General features: G+C 34.3%; 1 protein-coding gene across 5 annotated transcripts in view; it reads left to right on the top strand.

Moving 5' to 3' along the window:
- Window positions 1-14,350, top strand: part of FUT8 (fucosyltransferase 8) — a 98,423-nt gene that overhangs the window by 59,447 nt on the left and 24,626 nt on the right. For all 5 annotated transcript variants that reach the window (XM_082761695.1, XM_082761694.1, XM_082761693.1 and 2 more), the window contains 2 exons: window positions 196-310; window positions 7,887-8,124. In XM_082761695.1, coding sequence (XP_082617821.1) covers window positions 196-310; window positions 7,887-8,124 — 353 coding nt within the window. The remainder of the gene's footprint in view (window positions 1-195; window positions 311-7,886; window positions 8,125-14,350) is intronic.

Below are 14,350 nucleotides of genomic sequence, written 5' to 3'. Positions count from 1 at the left end.
GTTAGGGAACATATGTTAAATGGAGGACACAGTCTTTCTTGGTTGCTGCTTGGATTGTAGGGTAGGAGGTGACATGAAGAAACTGGTTTTGAGGCCATTGGAATAACTGTTTCATTTTTCTTTGATTTCATGTAATCCTTCAGTGTTAGGATTGTTTCCTATTTTCTCAAGATTGTTTCCCATTGTTGTTTATAGGTCAATAATGACGGACTTGTACTACCTCAGTCAAACAGATGGAGCAGGAGATTGGCGGGAAAAAGAGGCCAAAGATCTAACAGATCTGGTACAGAGGAGAATAACTTACCTACAGGTAGGAACAATACAGCTTTTAAATCAAGGGAAATTAATTTAAAAAAATAATTTTTTTTGATAGAACACTTAGCTGTATCTTTTTAACAGAATAATTACACGATAATTTTAAGTGAATATTATATATAAATGAATTGAATACAATAGAAATAAGAACATTTGTTTTGAGAATTATTTTATGCATATGTGGAATAGTATGTCAGGCAAGAGAGGATAATGAGAAACGGCTATTTACAGTTCTATTTGTAACTGGGCAGAAGTATATCTGTGCTGTGTGTTTTTTTTTTTTCATTTTTCTGTATCCATGGTTTCCACTTGGTTGTACTTTTCTGTTTGAATTCTTTATTTTATTACAAAAGTTAAATCTTTGCTTTGTATCTACATCTGTTAGAGTATAAGAATGTATATATGTTCGTAGTGTTAAAAATAAGACATGAAAGTCTTCGTATGCAAATTCTGAGCAAACAGCCTGCTCTGAGGAATGAGTACACAAAATTGAAGTGCTTGTATAGAATGCTGTACAGTCCTAGTCTGTTTCAAAAATTGTGTACTCACAGGTACTCATAATATTTGAGCTCATAAAGCCTTTTTAATGTATATATATGCCTTGTGTATGTCTATAAGATTTAGACAAAACTTAAATACTTACCTTATTTTCTAGTGAAATTGAAATAAAATTACCTACAAACGGCTGAAAGCCCAATTAGATCTTCCTAAAATTTCTTTAGGTATGTACAGGATATAACAAAGGGCTTTCGTCCATGTAGAGGTGACTTGTTTAATAAAAAAGTAAAAACAGTACTAAGAATGAAACCAATGCCAATTCACAACAAATGCAGAATACTAAATAATATTTTGTATTTGTAGCAAAACTAGTAAAAGACTTTCAGAAAGTATATTATGTCACCAAGTACTTCTGAGAAGGGTAAGTGTTTTTATCTCATTACATTGAGAGGAAAACCTGATAATCACAATGATTAGGTGATTTATAGAAAGTTGTGGCATTATGTTCAGAATTTGAATTGGGTCTAATATACTTGGGTCAATTTCCATCATGCAGGCTGTTTTCATTTCTCTGTTTCTTTTACAAATAAGTTAAAAAGGAATCAATCCTAATATTTCTCACATGGGAAGAACTGAACATTTTTTCATATTTGTTCATGTATTTAAAATATAAAATTAAGCATTATAGGTTCATCCTGTAGCACAGAGAAGCATATAATAAAGTGTTTTCCTTCTTCTCTCATTTTTTTTTCTTCATCTTCTATATTACAGAAGGAATTATGCTGTTTTTTTGTTTTTTATTAGCTCGTGACCGGTAGATGATAGAGATTAAGAACATTGTATTGAAGCTGTACATCAGATCCAAATTTTATGCAGCCGTCTTGCATGGAAGGATCTAGAAAGGGCATGTGTTTTCTTAATACTTGTCTTTGAGATTTAAATTGAAAATGGTAGTACGTGTTTTCCAAAAAATGTAGCTATAACTTTGATAAAGGTTGATATTTTTAGCAAATCAAAAGGTCATTAAAAATATCACTATTTTTGTGCTTCAAAAATAAGCAGCAACACATTAAAATAAATTAAATGGATGTTTTATGAACAGGTATTAATACCCTGTTGTTGTTTTTGTTGTTTGTTTGTTTTGTCATTCTCATATATAATTACTGTCATCTCTCTTTGCCTTTTTATCTTTATTCCTCTGACTGAAAAAAAATTAAAAAAAGAAGGTGGAAACTCTTGCCTACATGCCTATACACCAAGCTGGACATAAACTTTTGGAGCTCTTCTAAAGCTTAAAATATCTCTTGTCTTGACTGATTGATGATCCAAAACTGGAATGTGCCTGTGACTATGTTTTGAAGACTAATTGATGTGTTTTCTAGTAGTTATGTTTAAAAATACATTTGTGCATTTCAGCAATTTGAAGAGTGTAGTGCTGACTGTGAGTAAGCAATGTAAAGCTGTCCATGGTCTGAAACTACAGATATGCACCTCTATTCATAAAATAACCTTGTACAAAAAAAATCAACAAAAAAACAACCTTCCCAGCTCCATACCAAAAACTCTGATGTGAAACATCCAAGTAATATTGGGGTGTGGGGGGGGTGAAGAATAATAGTACAGCATGGTTTCTTGCTGGGACATGTTGAACCATGATAGCTGCATTATTTTGGGACGTCTCCCTGGGAAATCATTCAGCTGAATGATTGTGCATAGTGATGACTGCTACTTCATTTGGATGGTATTATCATAAATTTGATTTAATGAGGCTACATTTAGCTTGTTCCCTGTAGTTAGAGCAACACTTAAAAGGCTAGGAGCTTACGTTTAAGCAAAAGACTGTACATTCAGAGATGAGTGTGAAGAGAAGTCTGATGTTTAAATTGTCAGACAAGGGCTCCAATAGTACTGTGTAGTATAGTACTCTATTCTAGAAGTAGGATAGAGTGAGAAAATGATAAAAAAAAAAAAAGGGGTAGTTTGCTTTACTGCTCTTTCCTTTTTTTGTTTTATGTATTTTAGGGATTTTATGATTCACCGTGCCATCTTCCAATAGCAGAATATTTTTTGCTTTCAATTAAATAAAAAATGCAAATCTGACATTTTGTTCAAATTTTGAGGTTAAAAATATTAGCTAGGTAAAAAAAAAAAATGTTATTAAAGTAGTCCGTAACAGCATAGTCCACCATAGTCATACTAATTAGTTGGGGTGGTGTATGTATACATAAGAGAGACTTCATTCAAAGGTGTCTGCATTTACCAGTGTTTTTGTTGATTTAATCTGTAACTTATTTTTTTTCTGTCTTAAGAAAGTGTATTAAATTTTCTCTCTTCTCATCCCTCCCCCCATTAAAGTTAATAATAGGTGTTTTTAATAAAAGCAGTTATTTTGATTATTTTGATTGCACATCTCTGGCACTTACTAAATTTTTTTGTAAACAGTTTCATTGTGTATTGAACAGTCTTTACAGTTTGATATTGCAAGCTCATCTTGTTTTTTTCAGTTCTTCTCCCATCTTTGTCAGATCATTGAATTAATTGCACAGCAATGGAAGAGAGGACTTGATTCCTTCCCTAAAAGACTAGAAAACAAACAAACAAACAAACAAAAAAAAAAACATAAGCAAATGAATGAATCCAATCATTTTAAAAGTTATTCTTTCTGGGCAAAATAGAAAGACTTAGAAATAAAACAAAATTATTAAAGAGGAAAAGCAGATGGCAAGCCAATTTTTCTGACTTTTTTGTGAAGGTATAAAAAGGAATTGAGTTCTTTCTATCATTTCTGTACTTTAAAGAAAATGTAAAAATGATTTGAGTATTTCTTGAGACATGTCTTGTGTCATCTTCATTAACTTTTTAGTAAATTCAGTTTCTGTAAGTATGGTATTAGGGAAATAACCTGTTTACAAAGTGCAGTCACTGCTGATACCTACACAAAGTTTTATTCTAGAATTTGTATATAGTGCATTGAGGAGCTTCATGTGTAGCCCACCTCCATGCTGCAATGTTTTTCTTGTGAAGCGTGTTTATTGTAGGAGCATAGGTGTGAGCTAGAGGAATTAACATTAGAGGTAGATAAGGCTAACTCTCTTTCCCTACAGCACACATGGTAGTAATAACATGTAAAATCCAATTCATACTGTTTCTGATTAGCAAAGGAAGAAAACTCCCCACCAATACTGAAGGGGAGCTAGTATGAAAAGAACCCATTACACATTGAAAGTACCGTCATAAGGAAGGGGGAATACAAGATTGTGTGAATTGCGTTTGTGGTAACTAGGATGAGGAAGACCTTTCCTTGACATCATTCTCTCAAAACCTGGGATTTTCCACAAAATCTGTGTGGGACTGTCTCCTCCATGAGACTGTGTAGCATTAAGCAATACAGTATTTATTGAAAATATAAAAATCAACACCTTTTTTTAATTAACATTATTGTATTTATAAGGTTACCTTGTGGTTTGTAGCAGACTGCTCGCCCACTCCAGTCTTAACTATCCTGATTCATTAGATGATAATGCATTTTTCTAAACACTTAACATCTACAAACAAAACAGTCCTTTTTCTTAGTAAAATGTATGGTAAATAGCAGTGTTTACTTGTGCTAGTTTGTCATGTATTTTGGTGGCTAACTGCCCACTTGAAAACAGTAGATGGTTATGAGGCATTTAAGCATTACTTCTGACATCTTTCCCATCTGATCCTGATGGCTCTGTGAATATGCTAATTAAAAGACCCCTGGAGAAGGAGGCTCTTTGAGCAACAAGAGAAGTGGGAGATGGGAAATAGTCCCAAGACTATTTTTACTCTAGTCAAACAATGACAGGGAACATTCCCAGACACTGGAACATAATATTCTATATTCTTAAATAGTTAGAACAGCTCCTGGCACGCTTTCAACTCATATGAAGTAGTTTTCTCCCAAATAGTTTTTTTTGCTGTGCTTCAGAGTTAGCATGCAACACTTTTTATAAATCTGCTGTGTGTGTCTACCCTTTTCTAAGAGATTTAGAGAGTTTAATAACATGGGTGCAGTATATTCTATGCCAGCCAGAATAAGTATCAAGCACATTTGATTTCCCTGTATAGGTATAGCCTATATGTGTTTCAGATGATCACGTTTCTAACAGGTTTGACTTAATTTGATTTTTGCTGCTACTATTGTATGCTAATAATCTGAATGGAAAAATAGCAGAAAATCTAGTTTTGGAGCCACATGTTACATGAAGAAAGTACTGTTGTGTTTCAGCATCTTTGAGTGGTTTACAAATTTAGTGGACTACGGCTTTATTTTATTCAAGAGTCATTCCCTGGGAATAAGAAACAATAATTGAAATCATGACATGAATAATTTGTTTGAGTGCATTAGATCTATTTAGTCTTTTGATTTATTTAGAATATATGTGACTAGAAATTTGTCTGCTCTCATCATTCGTGCTGGTGGTTCCACATAAAATATTGCTATTTGTTTAAGGGAAAAGTAAATACCCACTCAGTAGTGAGTATTTCCCACTATAGGTATAATCTCCCTCCAAACATTTCCCATGTTTTCTCTTTTTTTTTTTTTTTCAACACCAGTTTACATTATTACTTTCCAGGATTTCAGTCTTTCTCTCTCCCTCTCTCTTTTTGGTTTTAACTAGAGCTAGAAAATTGAGAAAAAGATCTTGTATTTTAAGTCATTGATTTAAGATGGCTGGTTTTAATACCATGAGCATTCTAAACACTTTGAGACTAACAGATGCAGAAGAATCTCACGCTATTAGGTAATAATCCAGTCATGATATTTCTTACTGGATAAGAAAACTGTAGATTACAGTCATCTGCACTGAATTATGAGTTATGTACCTGAGGGAAGGCAGTCATCAGTGTGGATACACATATACAGTTGACTTAATACCACTGAGTAACAGGATCTTGGAGTTATCACAGGTAATTCTATGAATTCTATTTCCATGCTCAACAGTATTTAACAGTGGATCTATATTAAGGATGTGCTGTGCAGTTCTAGCTCCATAGTGTCAGGAAGGATATAATAAAACCAGAAAAACCTGAAGAGGAAAGAAACATGGATGATCTAATATATGGAACTGGCAACTCTGAGAACTAAGACTAATAGGTGAAGATTTCAGTCAAAGAGAACTGAGACACGCATGTGACACACAGAGGTCTACAAAATCTTGATTACTATGGAGAAAGCAAGTAGGGAACCAGAGTCTGGTCTTTTCAGAAGACATATTACAGTTAAAATTAATAAACTTAAATATTCAGAGCAGTCAGTCATAATAGTGTGGAATCTGCTTCAGTTTCTTAATTCTTCTTGTAAAGATGTATAGTGTCAGCATTTCTCTGGTGAACCATAGATACTAAAAATAACTTTTAAATAATTTTATTTAGAGGCTTATGGTTCCTGTTTGGTATATCTCAGCTAAAATAATTTTTAAATGGATGTAGAGGAGCCATTTTAAATAAGTCATATGAAGAGAAAGTAGCTACCTAAGTCAGTTATTTAAAAGAAGACATTCAAGGTTATTCTTTGAAACAGGCAAACCAATGAACATTAATTGAATCCAAGAATAAACACCACTCTGAGCACTAATGCAGTTTTGTAGATTTGCAATGTAATAGGTGATTTGCCAGATGCAATAAAAAGATGTCAGCCAGACTTCTGTATCTCATTTCTATGTAACTACCTTTCTACGGCCCGTGTACCTCCTTACAAAGTTTGTTAAGTACTAAGAAAAAATTAGGGTGTTAGATTTCTCGCAGAGGAAACCTGAATGTGCTACTTGCCTTGTAACCTAGACAGGCAAGGTCATTTGCAGCCTAAAGGACTGTATAACTTATTAGGGGAGAAGGAGTTGGAAACTGCCAATGCTTAAAAGGTAGAAAATAATTGCATATTTCCCTATTTGGGTGAGTTCAGCTGTATCCATTTAGTGGACACCTTCACCACCACCCCTGATGTTAAATGAAAACCTGAAATGCTGAAGTAACAGAGTGGTTTTTGTTTGTTTGTTGATTTTTGGATCAGAGCTGTTCTCCCCTCCTCTACACATATGAATCCACAAGTTAATTTTTTTTTTTTAAGTGTTTCATGACTTCAACTATTCAGATTATGTTTAAGATCTTAGTTCTCCAGAAAGTGTTTGCTGGATTTTTGAAAGATCTGATTTGTTCAAAGCTTGAATTATAGAAAATTTCATTTAAAGTCAGTTAGATATGAGAGAGTTTATATTCATGCTTAAATATCAGTATTCTGACAGTTTAGCTGAAAACTAACTTTACATCCTAGGGATTTTATGAAAAAGCTTTTTGGAATGCAGAAGTATATCTAAAGACATGCAAGTATGAATGTATTCAGCAAGCAACTGTGTTTTACAGAAAGAAAAACTTAGTTAGATTATATTGTTGTTTCATTTACATACCTAAAAATATTTAATGGTTGGTATTTGGTATTCACATCCCACTCACATATGCCTCCTTTGTTGTGCTTTCTTGGATTATAGAAGTATAATGGTACCTTATTTTATAGGTAGTACTCTTATCAATCTGTTCAGCTATGTGTTTTATTTTCTGTATATGGTGTGTAGTAAGTTAGTCTGGGAAGTAGTCCATTAGTAAGTCCATTCTGTAGACAGGTGAAAATTTTTTTTTTTTTAGAAGTTATGCATAGTCATTGAAAAAGAACTAATAAACTTGGAAAAACACCAAAGCAAAATTAAGAAAGCGCATTACAGACCTGAGAATCATGTTAGTTAAATGTGAACTCTGAGTACAAATGTTACGTTCTTCAAACAGATTTACAAATGAGAAAATAATTTAAAATCTTGAAGGTATTCTATTTTACATTAGGATAGTGAAGTATGCTCAATAACTGTTCATGTTCACTGTGAAGAATCCACATAAAATTTTCATGGAGCTGAGGCTTGCTCATTCATTTTAATGAGATGTATTATAGCAGGACGGCTTGTGTGATTTATGACATTTGACAGTTTTTCACACAAAAAAGTATGTATGCCTTTGTGTATATCTTCTCTTCAGCTTTACTTTTTCATCCATACTTACAGAACCCGAAGGACTGCAGCAAAGCTAAGAAACTTGTGTGTAATATCAACAAAGGCTGCGGCTATGGTTGTCAACTTCATCATGTAGTCTACTGCTTCATGATCGCTTATGGCACTCAGCGAACACTCATTTTAGAGTCTCAGAATTGGCGCTATGCTACTGGTGGTTGGGAAACTGTCTTTAGGCCTGTAAGTGAGACATGTACTGACAGATCCGGTACCACCACTGGACACTGGTCAGGTAAGACTTAACTCAAAAAATTTCTCATAAGTTTTTTTTTTTTTTTTTTCTCAGCTTCTCTCACGTACAACTGTTTTGATACTTCTTCCTTGATTGTTATGTATAACATAATAACTATGATTGCAATTGCATACATAAGCATCTTTTAAATTTTATTTATTCAGTGTATTGAAAAAATAATATACTTATTAAGACGCCTCTAGTGCTTTGACAGAGGTTTTTTTCTTAATTCAAGTTTTAGGTTTGAAATATAATCCTTCAGGAGTCTGCATCTGTGTTTTGGGACAGGTATGAGTCCAATTTTTGTGGGAAGAGAATAGTAAATAGGGGCTATTGCTGGTAATCTATAGCATGTTTAAAATAAAAAGCAAAATAAATACAATACAAAATAAAAAAGATAATAGTAAAACAATAGGCATTCACACACACCCATACACACCCCAGATTGAAATAACTTCTAATATAAACCAAACTGACTTGAATTTCAAGTTGTAAAAGCAGTGGCAATGATAAAGACCTTTCTATTTGTAGATCAGTCATAGAATCATAAAACGGTTTGGGTTGGAAAGGACCTTAAGGATCATCTAGTTCACCCCTTCTGCCATGGGCAGGGACACATTCCACTAGACCAGGTTGTTCAAAGCCCCATCCAACCTGGCCTTAAACACTTCCTTGCTGAGAGTGCACTCGATCCCATGTCTATATCATTGACAAAGGTATTGTACCAGTCCCAAGGCAGACTCCTGAGGGACACCACTCATCACAGGCCTCCACCTGGACCTAGAGCCATTGACCACCACTCTCTAGGTGTGGCCTTCAAGCCAATTCCTTTTCCACTGAATGGTCCACCTTTCAAATCCATAGCTCTCCAATTTGGAGATGAAGATGTCATGGGACTGTATTGAAGGTCTTACAGAGGTTGAGGTAGATGACATCAGTCATTCTTCCCTTGTCAGCTGATTCAGTCACTCCATCACAGAAGGCCACCAGATTGGTCAGGCACCAGTTACCCTTGGTGAAGCTGTGCTGGCTGTCTCGGATCACCTCCTTGTCTTGCATATGCCTTGACATTGCTTCCAGGAGGATCTTTTTCATGATCTTCCCATTTCAACCCTTTTCAAAAATGGGGTTGATGTTTCTTTTTCCAGTCACTGGGGACTTCACCTGACTTCCAAGACTTTTCAAACATGATGGAGGGTGGCTTGGCAACTTCATCAGAGAGTTCTCTCAGGACCCTGGAATGCATGTCATTGGGCCCCATGGGCTTGTACCTTTTCAATTTCATCAGGTGATCTTGACTTGAACCTGATCTTCGATTACAGTGGAAGGGACTTTGCTCCTCCTGCCCTTGCCTAGAGGTTCAGGAGCTCAATAGATATCTTAGAGGTCTAAAATCAACATTTTTTAGTTTTGCAAAATGCAATTTAAAGATAGCTGCTTAAACATAATTGTGTATTTTACACATCGAGACAGCATTTATACCTTAGGTCTGTTCCTCAAAGCGTCAAGATGATAAAAAACTTTAGCTAAAAAAATCTAGTTGGAAATGAGATTTTTTTCCAGAAATTAGGCTTTAGAAATGGTTGAATATTTTCTAAAAACAAGTAAATTGAAATGGAAAATTGATATCAAAAATTTCAGCTGAAGTTTTACTCATGCTTGGCAAAGTAAGCAACTGAAACAGCCATCTGGACATAGTCTTGGGTAGCCTGCTCAACGTGACCCCAGAATTTAGTTAGAGGCAGTTTTGTGAGCCTTGCATTTACTATAATAAGCTATAAACCAGTGGAACACTTATGCACACATGGCTTAAAAAGACTACATATTTTCACAAAAGTCTTGAAATAGATAATTATTTCCTGCAATATGGGCTCTTGCTGATGAAAGTACAAATAATGTTTGCTTTTAGCTCTCTACAGATATTTTTAATTTAGTCTCTACATCAGGATAACTTGTTTGAAGGCTGAACATGATCTTGGTATGATCAGATTTTCTTCTAATTAATGAATGCCAGTAGTTTGAATTTCAGTGCTCTAGAGAGAGAAAACATTCAGCAAAGAAAGACTCCATCTATGATCCCTACTAGCTAGCCACTAGCACTACAGAGTGTGTTAAATTCTGATCTTCTGAAATGGCGTGATCACTGAGGAAGAATGATACTGACAGTTGATCTGTTGCATTATTTCCAGTGTGGCCTCAGTATGAATCTGCAGAGAATACTTAATTGCCAGTAAATTTGAAAGATATTTTATCTTCCTGAGGTTTTCTATGTTTTTCTTGTCTCCCCAAATTGATATAGATTTTGCTCTCATTTTTCTTTTATTCCCTGTCCTCTAAGTAAGTCTGAAATTCTTAACCAAAATTAAAAGGTTTGTCTGCAGAACTGCACCTTTAACATTTTTTTCTAATGTATTCTGAAATCAGAATGGGATTTCCTAGATGTTTAAAATAAATATATATAAATGCATTAAAATTTATTATTATTTACATTTATTGTAAACAATATACTCCTACATACTGTACATACAACGCTTTGTATAGAAGATTTTAATAAAAGTTGTTTTTAATTATATATATGTATAATTATTCAAGTGAATACTTGTAACAGGATATCAGTATAAATTACAGAAATAGGCCAAAAAGTCAGAAAATATAAATTTAAATAATTGCTTTCCTATAATTTGCAGACAGTGCATAGAATAATAATTGAGTAAATGGTGTTTCTTTCCTATAATGACAAAAATTGTTTAAATCTGTACATTTGCCTTTCTTCTTATCATTTATATAGACTCTTCTTGACACTTATTTTAGTTGTATTATCAACATCAAGTTTTGAGGTTTCCAAAGTCTATCCTGGGCAAAACAATTTAGATAGCAATCTCTTCTACACAGAATTAAGTGTCTTATATGGTCATTCGGTCCACCCCCCCTGCTAAAAGTAGGGCCACCTAGAGCAGGTTTCCCAGGGCCATGACCAGACAGCTTCTGAGTATCTCCAAGCACGGAGACTCCACAGCTTCTCTGGGCAAGCTGTGCTTGTGTTCAGTCACATACACGGTAAAGAAGTGCTTCCTGATGTTCAGATGGAACCTCTTGTGTTTGAGATTTTGCCCATTGCTTCTTTTCCTGTCACTGGGCACCACTGAAAAGAGCCTGGCTCCATCTTCTTCATCTTTACAGTCTCCCCTCAGGTATTTACATGTCCTGTCTCTTCCCCCCTCTTCATCATCTTCGTGACCCTTCAGTGGAGACTTTCTTGTAAGTCCATGTCTCTCTTGTAAGGGTAAAAGATTAAGACTCTCTTGTAAGGATATTTTGAGCATGAATATTTTTAATTCCCAGTTTATTGTTAATTCCCAGTTATTTTTAATTCCCAATTTAATTAATTAATTTTAATGTTCTGTTATCATTGCAACGTGCAAAAAAAAAAAAAGAGTAGGCCTCATTTTTACTTGCTGATTTATGACAACTGGGTCATAATTTCCAATATTTCTCCAATAATTTCTCCATTCTCCAATAATACATTGAAGGAGGGCTATAAAACAATCAACTTTAAAAAAAAATAAAGAAGAAACAATACACTAAATGGGAAAAGAAAATAGATTAAGGACAGGTCAGTATACAGTTAGACGTCATATCTGCATTACATGGTGGACAATGACATTTGCATGCTTAAATAACAGTATGTGCTTCCATAAAGTGCCAAGCCACTAAGATGAAAGATAGCTTGAAAAAGGAAACCTGAAACAAAGTTTCCTGTGGTAACATTTGAATATTGACTTTGCTGTTTCTAGTCTTGGTTTGAACAACAAATGCTTTTAAGGCAGGGCTGCCCAGAGGGCACAAAATGGCGGAGTTGTTCATGTTCAGTACACATCCTTGAGTACTTTGTACAGTCTTGGGCCCCTCAGTTCCAGAAGGACATCGAGTCCCTGGAACATATCCAGAGAAGGGCTACAAAACCGGTGAAGGGCCTGGAACACAAGTCCTGTGAGGAGCGGCTGAGGGAACTGGGGGGGTTTGGTCTGGAGAAGAGGAGGCTCAGGGGAGACCTTATTGCTCTCTACAGCTACCTGAAAGGAAGGTGTGGGGAGCTGGGGGTCAGCCTCTTCTCACAAGGGAGGCTTAGGTTAGGAATTAGGAGACATTTCTTCTCAGAACAAGAGGTCAGGCATTGAAACAGGTTGCACAGGGAAGTAGTGGAGTCACTGTCCCTGGGGATGTTTTAAGGAAAGGTTGGACCTGGTGTTTAGGGACATGGTTTGGTGGGTGACATTGGTAGTAGGGTGATCGTTGGACCAGAAGATTTTGGAGGTCTTTTCTAACCCTAATGATTTTATGATTCTCTATGATTTGGAGGTAGTGACAGCTTTCAAGTATCGACTGACCTACAATTTTAAAATATAAATTAACTAATATGTTTATATGTATAATTCAAGACAGAAGATACTGTGGGTACACAAAATTAATTTTTAATTTATTAAAGCCAACCAGACAACAGTAATCAAAAGGACTAAATGAAAATTACAAACCCAAACAGTAAAAAGTTATTGAGAATCTACTGCAATAAACAAACAAAATTTTTATTCCATGAACTAGGTCTTCCTTGACAGTAATTTTCCTTGTATACAAATCCGATGAATATTTTCTATTAAACTAAAAAAACTTTTGAACTTCTATACATCTGTATTAATTACGTTTTGCTCCCATACTTCACTTGCTGTGTCCTTTTTGTCCTTTTTAAATTTTTGCATTAATCCAACTGTCCTTTGTTTCAGTTGGATTAATGCAGAAATCAAGCTACTGATATATCACGGTTCTGTTTTTTTTGTTGTTGTTGTTATTGTTTTGTTTTGTCTTTTGAAGGTGTTTTGTAAGATTTAACCAGCTGATTTTACAGTGAAGGAAAACACTTCACATATAGAGAGAAATGAGATGGAGGGAGAGAGAGACTGATCTGTCTTATTGAGCCTACTGTAAGAGATATATTGTCTTTGAGGTCACTGCAAATCTCCTAACAAGAGTTTGAGATGGTTAGAAATTCTGAAAAAGTTCTTTTCTAATGGTTAAAAATTGATTTCTTTAGAGTTGAGCTGCTTTGAAATCCTCTTCTGATTAGAAGTCTGAATCAAAAATTTTCAGAGTATGCAATACTCAGAAATAATGAAACTGATAGAGGTGAATGATTTGAAATCATACATTTCAATGTGAAGATCAATAAATGTTTAAAGCAATGCCCAATCAGGTGTAATGAGGCAAAAATTTGAGTATAATTCAAAAGAAGTTACATTCTTTCCAGGTAGAAATTATATAATGTGAGAGACAGGTAAAAGACTTTTGTTCTTTTAAATTTAACTATGTTTAAGCTAGTACTATCACCAACAGTCCTGATAAAAGTACTGTTTGTCTTTTTCATTCTCGTCACTGAATTCATATTAGGCATAGAATTTTTTTTATCATTGCAAGTCAGTATTTAGTGCTGCTTTTTATGAAATGTACATCAATTACAAAAAAAACATAACTTGATGCTTTCAGGATGTCGGAGAAACTGAACACTAGGCTTTTTGTAGCTTTCCATTAATTTAAAAAAGTAATTGTGATCTGGTTATGAAACATGAGTAGAGAAATTTGTATTTTTTTTTTTCCTGCTAAGAACCAGTTCTTCTCATTAACTTTTATTTTCATCATTCTGATGTAAAACAAGCATAAACAAATGATCTTCAGGACTTTATTAAGAGAATCATTGAGAAAATAAGTGGTAATATAATGGAACTCTGCTCCAATGTCAATTTGCAGTAAAAAATGCCCCTGGTAAATATATTGGAGTATATTTTTTCCCTTTTGTCCTTCTTTAAGAAGGGTTTACATATATAGACCTGTTCATTGCAGCAGTAAAGAGTCAAGGCTTCTTTTTAGCCCCAAAATAAGTTAAACTGAAGCCCAGAAGAACATTATTTTTTATAAATTATTTGTAAGTTCTTGTTATAATCCTTTGCTTAACATGAAAATGTCTGTCAAAAACAAAAGAAAACAACAGCAATAACAAATGTTGAATTTTCATCTAAATATATATTTCATCTAAAGGATATTTTAGTTACTGTAATACCCATGCTTTTTTTTTTTTTTTTTTTTTTTTTGGTTTGATGGGGGATGGAAAAAAAAAGAGAAATGTAAAGAAACTAAATTTATTTCATGTAGGTTATTGTCTGAAAATTGGAAATTGGTG

Source organism: Aythya marila (genome assembly GCF_965140915.1).
Source record: "Aythya marila genome assembly, chromosome: 5".
Taxonomy (NCBI): domain Eukaryota; kingdom Metazoa; phylum Chordata; class Aves; order Anseriformes; family Anatidae; genus Aythya; species Aythya marila.
This window is presented reverse-complemented; position numbering and strand designations above follow the sequence as displayed.